Genomic DNA, 8592 nt, shown 5'->3' with positions numbered 1-8592 from the left:
CGATCGGACTTCAAATGACGACACAGCACAATAAATTGTATTTCGGGGGGTCGTAGGGTGCACGGAAAAAAAGTTTTGGTGTTCTGAAATTGTCTTCGAATATGCTACAAAACTGGGGGTGGCTGCATCAACTTTTTTTCCTTTAGGCCGTGACCCTATCTAGTATCGACCTTTCAGAGGTTTCACTGTGTCTACTTTATGGAGTCTGAGATAAATATTTCGATATGTTACAAACGGAATGACAAATTTAAAATAGCCCTCATCCTGTGGAGGAGTATATTCTAAACAGAAAATGTATTTAAAGATTTTAGTTTAATGAAGATTTCAATATTTCAAGTCGAGTCTGAATTTAAAAATAAAGGGTGATTCTTTTGAGGTTAGGATTTTCATGCATTAGTATTTGACAGATCACGTGGGATTTCAGACATGGTGTCAAAGAGAAAGATGCTCAGTATGCTTTGACATTTCATCATGAATAGACTTACGATCTGCCACAACGTCGAATTTTCAGTGAATGGGCCCTAGAAAAGTTGGCAGAAAATCCGCTTTTTTATCGACAAATTTTGTTCAGCGATGAGGCTCATTTCTGGTTGAATGGCTACGTAAATAAGCAAAATTGCCGCATTTGGAGTGAAGAGCAACCAGAAGCCGTTCAAGAACTGCCCATGCATCCCGAAAAATGCACTGCTTGGTGTGGTTTGTACGCTGGTGGAATCATTGGACCGTATTTTTTCAAAGATGCTGTTGGACGCAACGCTACGGTGAATGGCGATCGCTATCGTTCGATGCTAACAAACTTTTTGTTGCCAAAAATGGAAGAACTGAACTTGGTTGACATGTGGTTTCAACAAGATGGCGCTACATGCCACACAGCTCGCGATTCTATGGTCATTTTGAGGGAAAACTTCGGAGAACAATTCATCTCAAGAAATGGACCGGTAAGTTGGCCACCAAGATCATGCGATTTGACGCCTTTAGACTATTTTTTGTGGGGCTACGTCAAGTCTAAAGTCTACAGAAATAAGCCAGCAACTATTCCAGCTTTGGAAGACAACATTTCCGAAGAAATTCGGGCTATTCCGGCCGAAATGCTCGAAAAAGTTGCCCAAAATTGGACTTTCCGAATGGACCACCTAAGACGCAGCCGCGGTCAACATTTAAATGAAATTATCTTCAAAAAGTAAATGTCATAGACCAATCTAACGTTTCAAATAAAGAATCGATGAGATTTTGCAAATTTTATGCGTTTTTTTAAAAAAAAGTTATCAAACTCTTAACAAATCACCCTTTATAAGTTATTAATTGCGCAAAACTCAAATTTAAAAGAGAATCTCGTCTAACCTTAGATGCATTCTTAGTGCAGTTCTTTGACTCAGAATATTGGTATTGATTGTATAAGGACAAAATCTTTGGATCCGGTCAAGATTTTTTTTGGTGTAAAAAAGTAAAGTCCAAAAGGATATCATATCAATAATATTCACATCGAGCCATAATGAGACAACATGACGATTCATTATCAGTAAATTGAAAAACAAAGTTAAAATGTGTTACCCATCTATAATATTACACACAGAAGCGTGATTGATAATAGCCTCGATATTGATAAGAATATATGAAGCTGGAGCTGTTGATATAAATAACAGAATTTTCACAATTAACTATCAGTCAGTGATAGATTCAGAAAACTAACATTCAAAATGTCCAAAGGTATTAAGGTTATTTTTACATAAAATTCGATAGAGAAATGTTTACATTTATAATTTCAGTTTCCATATTTGTAATGTGTGCCCTTGTGGCCTTGGCTTCTGCTGCTCATTTACCTCAAGCTCGTTATGAACCCCAGGATATTTATGCCGAACCCAATTGTGCCATTGTCAGTGATCACACACGCATGTTCCGTGATATTTCCGATCCTACTCATTATTGGATTTGCCCAGAGGGTAAAGAGAAAGCCGATTACATTCAATGTCCACCCAATGAAGCCTTCATGGAAGCTCCACAAAAATGTGTTGTCTGGGAGGAATGGAAATGGGTTGAACCTTATACCAGATAAGAAATGATGATAAATAGATATATGTGATTTAAATGTGTGCTTAATAAATAATGGTTGCGAAATTTACGTGAATTCTTGGGTTTAAATGAAAATTATGAAATTCGGCAGGGACGACACCAGAGATCAACAGCCTTACGCTGTGTTGTAGAAATGTTTCCGAAGGTTAAAAACCAATTAAAGAATTTTGTAAAAATGCATTTTAGTGCCCAACAATATAAGAAATATTTATAGCTTATTTATATTAAAGCCTCTACTTTAAAATAACAACCAAAAATAAATCGAAACTAAGTGGGGAAATAGAGTTTGTTGTCGTTTTGGAATTTCCTCTTAAGTGGACATCGGTAGTTAAAGGGTAAATCACGTCATAATAAGAGCCTAATATGTGAAATTGAATAAATGATGAATTTAAAAGATACATGTGAATAAAATTCAATATAACTGTAGCACAGTCTAAGAGATAAAAGAAATTATTCGAAGGATTATTGGCTTCAAACGACCGACAAAGCCATCACACGTTGCAAGTCAAAGGCTGTGCAGTATTTTGACCCATTTTTGCATTTTTCAAAATTCCAGCAGATTAAAATGTAGAGTTTTTAGCGGTCATTATACCGTAGAAATGTTTATGTGTGCAAAATGCGATGGTGCTGAGCAGCGTTCCCAGAATTGTTTCACTAAAAACTGCTAGATTTCCAATTTCCAAAAACATAGAAAAGCCACACCCTCAAAAAAAATGGCTTCTGTAACATATACCCCAAACACATTTTGCTTCAAGCATATATATTTTCAGGATTGGTGCAAACAAAATATTGTTTGTATTGTTCAAACATATTATGTTTCACCTTAGGGCATACATTTTAATGAAATTTTCTTTGTGTGAATATATTTTTAAGGCGTCAATTGGTTACTTCCATTATTTTACTTGCAGCATACTCTCTAGATCTCTCTTTCTAAACACATATATGTTTATAGGCTATTTCCAAATTAATATATGATTGTATCTAAGCATATTATATTCACAAACATTTTAAGTCCCAAACATAATATGTTCTAACATATTAACATATATGTCCCAAACATGTTATGCTAGTTTACGAACATTATATGCTTGCGCTCAAAAATATTGTGTTAAAAAATGTGAGTTCCAAACATATAATTTTTACACCCAAACATATGAAAAACAGTCTTTTTCGTCCGTGCAGAAAAAGCGATCATTTTTTTTATACCAAAAGTTACAGAGGGAAATGTTGAAAATGTTTTGATTGAGCTTTTAAATATATGGAAAACCTTATTCTGGCAGCATGTAGTGATAAAAAGTCATGTATATATAGACAGTTTTGTCCACACATATTTCAATAGAAACCTGTCGAAAATAGAAAATTTATAAAGGGTGATACGGTCAAAATTTGGTCAATGGAAAACGCGTCTAAATCGGTGAAATCGTTTATTTAAAAAATCAAATTAAATTTCTTTTTCAAGTTCAATAAAATTCAGGAAAAATATTCAGTTAGGCTTTCGCTTTTCCAAATCCGAATTGCCGGGCCTCACGCTTGACACCTGCCATCAGATTTTGTACAGCCACCTTGTCCACCTTCTTCGCCGCAGAAAGCCAGTTTGCCTTGAACTGCTGCTCGTCCTTAGCAGTTTTTTTGGTCTTCTTTAGGTTTCGCTTGACAATAGCCCAGTATTTCTCAATTGGGCGGAGCTCTGGCGTGTTGGGAGGGTTCTTGTCCTTGGGAACCACCTGCACGTTGTTGGCGGCGTACCACTCCATGGCCTTTTTACCGTAATGGCAAGATGCCAAATCCAGCCAAAAAAGTACGGATCAACCGTGTTTCTTCAGGAAAGGCAGCAGACGTTTATTCAAACACTCTTTCACGTAAATTTCTTGGTTGACAGTCCCGGAAGCTATGAAAATGCTGCTTTTCAAGCCACAGGTACAGATGGCTTGCCAAACCAGATATTTCTTTGCGAACTTTGACAATTTTATGTGCTTGAAAATATCTGCTACCTTTCCCCTTCCTTTTGCCGTATAAAACTCCTGTCCCGGAAGCTGCTTGTAGTCGGCTTTGACGTACGTTTCGTCGTCCATTACCACGCAGTCAAACTTCGTCAGCATCGTCGTGTACAGCATCCGGGATCGCGCTTTGGCCGTCGTATTTTGTTTATCATCGCGATTTGGAGTCACTACCTTCTTGTAAGTCGATAGTCCGGCTCGTTTTTTGGCTCGATGCACGGTTGTAGATGATACACCCAGCTTATTTGCGGCATCTCGGAGAGAGAGGTTAGGGTTTCGCTTGAAACTACCGGCAACTCTCTTTGTCGTCTCAGCGGCTTCCGGTTTTCGATTTCCCCCCGATCCAGACTTCCTGGCTGTCGACAAACGTTCCCCAAACACTTTAATTACATTTGTAACGGTTGATTTGACAACTTTTAGCTATTTTGCAGGCTTTGCGTGCGAGTACCTCGGATTTTCGCGATGCGCGAGCTAAATTTTGATACGCTGCTCTTCTTGCTTGGACGGCATTTTGACAACTGAAGAGTGAATTCCAAAATCAAAATAGGAACAACATTCTACACACACACACCTTCAAAATGAGGGGTGTTCAGGTTTTTAAATGCAAAATTGAAAGAAATACGTCAAGTTTATATTGACCAAATTTTGACCGTATCACCCTTTAAAAACCGCAAAAACGTCATGAACTCAACGTTTTTCGCGCTAAAAACTTAAACAAAAACAATTATATATGGCCGTAAGTTCGGCCAGGCCGAAGCTTATGTACCATCCACAATGGATTGTGTAGAAACTTCTTATAAACACTGCCATCCACAATCGAATTATTTGGGTTGCGGTAACGCTTGCCAATGGCAAGGTATCTTGAAACCTCCTAACACCGTCTTCTAAATTATAAGTAAGTCCATACGTGGTATATATTAAATTAAACAAGACCGATTAAATACGTGTATAATTCAGTTTGACAAAATTTTCTACAGAAATAAAATTTTAACAAAATTTTCTATAGAAATAAAATTTTGACAAAATTTTCTATAGAAATAAAGTTTTGACAAAATTTTCTATAGAAATAAAATGTTAACAAAATTTTCTATAGAAATAACATTTTAACAAAATTGTCTATAAAACAAACAATTTTGACAAATTTTCTATATAAATAAAATTTTCACAAAAGAAATAAATTTTTACCAAATTTTCTATAGAAATAAAATTTTCACAACATTTTCTATAGAAATAAAATTTGCACAACATTTTCTATAGAAATAAAATTATCACAAAATTTTCTATAGAACTAAAATTTTCACAAAATTTTCTATAGAAATAAAATTTTGACAAAATTTTTTATAGAAATAAAATGTTGACAAAATTTTCTATAGAAAAAACATTTTAACAAAATTGTCTATAAAACAAACAATTTTGACAAATTTTCTATAGAAATAAAATTTTCACAAAAGAAATAAATTTTTACCAAATTTTCTATAGAAATAAAATTATCACAAAATTTTCTATAGAACTAAAATTTTCACAAAATTTTCTATAGAAATAAAATTTTTACAAAATTTTCTATAGAAATAAAATTTTGACAAAATTTTTTATAGAAATAAAATGTTGACAAAATTTTCTATACAAATAAAATTTTGGTAGATTATTTTTGGCTCGAGTGGCAACCATGATTACGAACCGATATGGACCAATTTTTGTGTGATTGGGGATCGGCTATATATAATTATATACCGATATGGACCAATTTTGGAATGGTTGTTAGCGGCCATATACTAACACCACCAAATTTCAGCCGGAGCGGATGAAATTTGCTTCTCTTATAGCCTCCGCAAGCCAAATCTGGGGATCGGTTTATATGGGAGCTATATATAATTATGGACTGATATGGACCAATTCTGGCACGGTTGTTAGAGACCATATACCAATACCATGTTCCAAATTTCAACCGCATCGGATGAAATTTGCTTGTCGTTGAGGCTCCGCAAGCCGAATCTGGGGATCGGTTTATATGGGGGCTATATATAATTATGAACCTATGTGGACCAATTTTTGCATGGATGTTAGAGACCATATACAAACACCACATTCCATATTTGAGCCGGATCGGATGAATTTTGTTCCTCCAAGAGGCTCCGGAGGTCAAATCTGGAGAACGGTTTATATGGCGGCTATATATAATTATGGACCGATATGAACCAATTCTGGCACGGTTGTTAGAGACCATATACTAACACCATGATCCAAATTACAAACGGATCGGATGAAATTTGCTTCTCTTATAGCCTCCGCAAGCCAAATCAGGGGATCGGTTTATATGGGGGCTATATATAATTATGAACCGATGTAGACCAATTTTTGCATGGTTGTTAGAGACTATATACCAAAACTATGTACCAAATTTCAGGCGGATCGGATGAAATTTGTTACTATTTGAGGCTCCGCAAGCCAAATCTGGAGAACGGTTTATATGGCGGCTATATATAATTATGGACCGATATGGACCAATTCTGGCACGGTTGTTAGATACCATATACTAACACCATGTTCCAAATTTCAGAAGGATCGGATGAAATTTGCTTCTCTTTGCGGCTCCGCAAGCCAAATCTGGGAATCGGTTTATATGGGGGCTATATATAATTATGAACAGATGTGGACCAATTTTTGCGTGGTTGTTAGAGACCATAACATACACAAACGTTCACAAACGTCTCAATTTGTAATGTCTTCTCATAGGAGAAAACCAAATTCATTAAATACCTCGTTGGGTCTTTCCAGTCTAATTTTGTGTTCTGTGCATCGGTGAGCTTTTGCTTTTTTTGCAACTTCAATGACTTTTGTCCAAGCTCATTTTTCGATATGTGTTACATCCGTTCTCTCGAATATACAAGTTTCCTACCACTGCGGAGTCTATTTTGGTCAAATCTGACCTTCAAAACAAAAAGTAAATTCTCTAGTTCACTAAAGCGAATTTAACTTTATTTTAGGCCATGGAATTATTATGTTTGGGGAAAGTTTCCGTTACTCTAATAATGTTTTGCGTACCTTAGTTAAATGAAATTAAAAATGGAAAAAATTATAAACAAATTAAGCATTAAGATTTACTAAATTCGTATTTCTCACAAAATAGTTCGTTATTTCTTTAAATGTGTAAATTTTTCTACGAATGCGTCCATCATGAACTTCGTATGTCACTAAAGACATTCTTGCAATTTTGAACTCCAATTTTTCCTTCCAACTACCAAATTTACTTTAACATGTGAACAAAATGAATTATGTCTAATAAAATTTCTTGAATTTGTCGAAAAGTATTTACTTATTTTTGCGATATCGGCGTGTGATACGGTTTAAGGTTGAATTACACACCATGCGTAAATCCGTAAATCCGTTTGCGGCAGACTATTCGAGCTTTTGATTTCAGAGAGAAATTTCAACTCTTCAATCATCGGACGCATTGAACGCATGGTATGTAATTCTACCTTTAGTTAAAAATTTCTAAAACTATTCAAAATTTTCTAAAATTAACCAAAAGTTTTCTTTCTGGTGGGTTCACTGTTTTTTCAGTGTAGTATTATGGCCGTTGTTGTCCAAGACCGGTACATACCGGTACCTGTAGGGCTGGCTCCAATAAACTGCTCCAGGCAGTGTACCTTATAATAAATTCATGTCATGTAATAGAGTGTGAATTTACCCCGTCAATAACTTTTCCAGAAATGTTTTAAACAATTTTGTTCTTAATTAAATTCATTTTATTCTTCGTAACCAAAATTTATTCATTAATATCGATTTTAAGCAACAGTTGGGGGGTTTTCAGGCTTCTTCCAAATCCAGTTGGGCCATGGAATGCATTCTTTCAATAAATGCATGTAAGCAGTGTCCTTAGGGCAATCTTTTTCAATGGCATTCTCGTTCAATTTTTCGCAATACCAATATTTGGATGGATCCCAATGATGAGGATAAGTTTGACCAATTTCGGAGGGATCACGACAAGCCGATTGGCCAGCCAAGGCATTTACCGAAACAACAGCCATAGAGACAAATAGAGCCAAACAAGCCACTGGAATGTAAAAGAAAATATGTGAGAATACAAAATACAAAAAGTTTTCAATGGAGAAATATAAAATGTTGACAATTAATGTAATAAGAGTTTCTTTTTAATCTTTATGTTTTAAGCAAAATAATATTAATTATTCATCTTACAAAATTTCATTTTCGTTTTTATTTTTATTTGTACTGAGTACACGTCTGATAGAGAACTTTCTAATTGGTGAATCTTCAACAACTTCCTTTTTATACTGCCATCATAAAAATAGCTACAATTTGGCCCTTGTTTCTCACTTTATATTTTAGTTGTTTTTTTTCATGTTGTTGTATTTTTTGTTAAATTGGTTTCAATATTAAAATTTCTATTTAGATAAGAATTCAATTATCACAAGGAGTGTACCTCCAAGACCACGACCATCTGAACAAGATAAAAGTTTGATTTTGAGATAAATTTTGGGAATGATTCACACTTGAAAGTGACTAT

At 35.0% G+C, this 8592-nt stretch overlaps 2 protein-coding genes across 2 annotated transcripts; one reads left to right on the top strand and one right to left on the bottom strand.

Moving 5' to 3' along the window:
• Nucleotides 1–1629: 1629 nt before the first annotated feature.
• On the top strand, nucleotides 1630–2125 carry LOC142219481 (uncharacterized). Its single transcript, XM_075288447.1, has 2 exons — nucleotides 1630–1707; nucleotides 1767–2125. The coding sequence occupies exons 1-2, from the start codon at nucleotides 1698–1700 to the stop codon at nucleotides 2051–2053; spliced, it is 297 nt and encodes a 98-aa protein (XP_075144562.1). The 5' UTR covers nucleotides 1630–1697; the 3' UTR covers nucleotides 2054–2125.
• A 5665-nt stretch (nucleotides 2126–7790) lies between these two features.
• On the bottom strand, nucleotides 7791–8368 carry LOC142219482 (uncharacterized). The gene is made up of 2 exons (XM_075288448.1): nucleotides 8265–8368; nucleotides 7791–8121 (listed from the first exon to the last, which is right to left on the bottom strand). Exons 1-2 carry the CDS (start codon nucleotides 8272–8274, stop codon nucleotides 7853–7855), a joined length of 279 nt encoding a protein of 92 aa, XP_075144563.1. The 5' UTR covers nucleotides 8275–8368; the 3' UTR covers nucleotides 7791–7852.
• Nucleotides 8369–8592: the final 224 nt, after the last annotated feature.

Source organism: Haematobia irritans, chromosome 1 (genome assembly GCF_050003625.1).
Source record: "Haematobia irritans isolate KBUSLIRL chromosome 1, ASM5000362v1, whole genome shotgun sequence".
Lineage (NCBI taxonomy): Eukaryota > Metazoa > Arthropoda > Insecta > Diptera > Muscidae > Haematobia > Haematobia irritans.
Note: the sequence above shows the minus strand (reverse complement) of the source record. Positions and strands in the feature narration are given on the sequence as shown.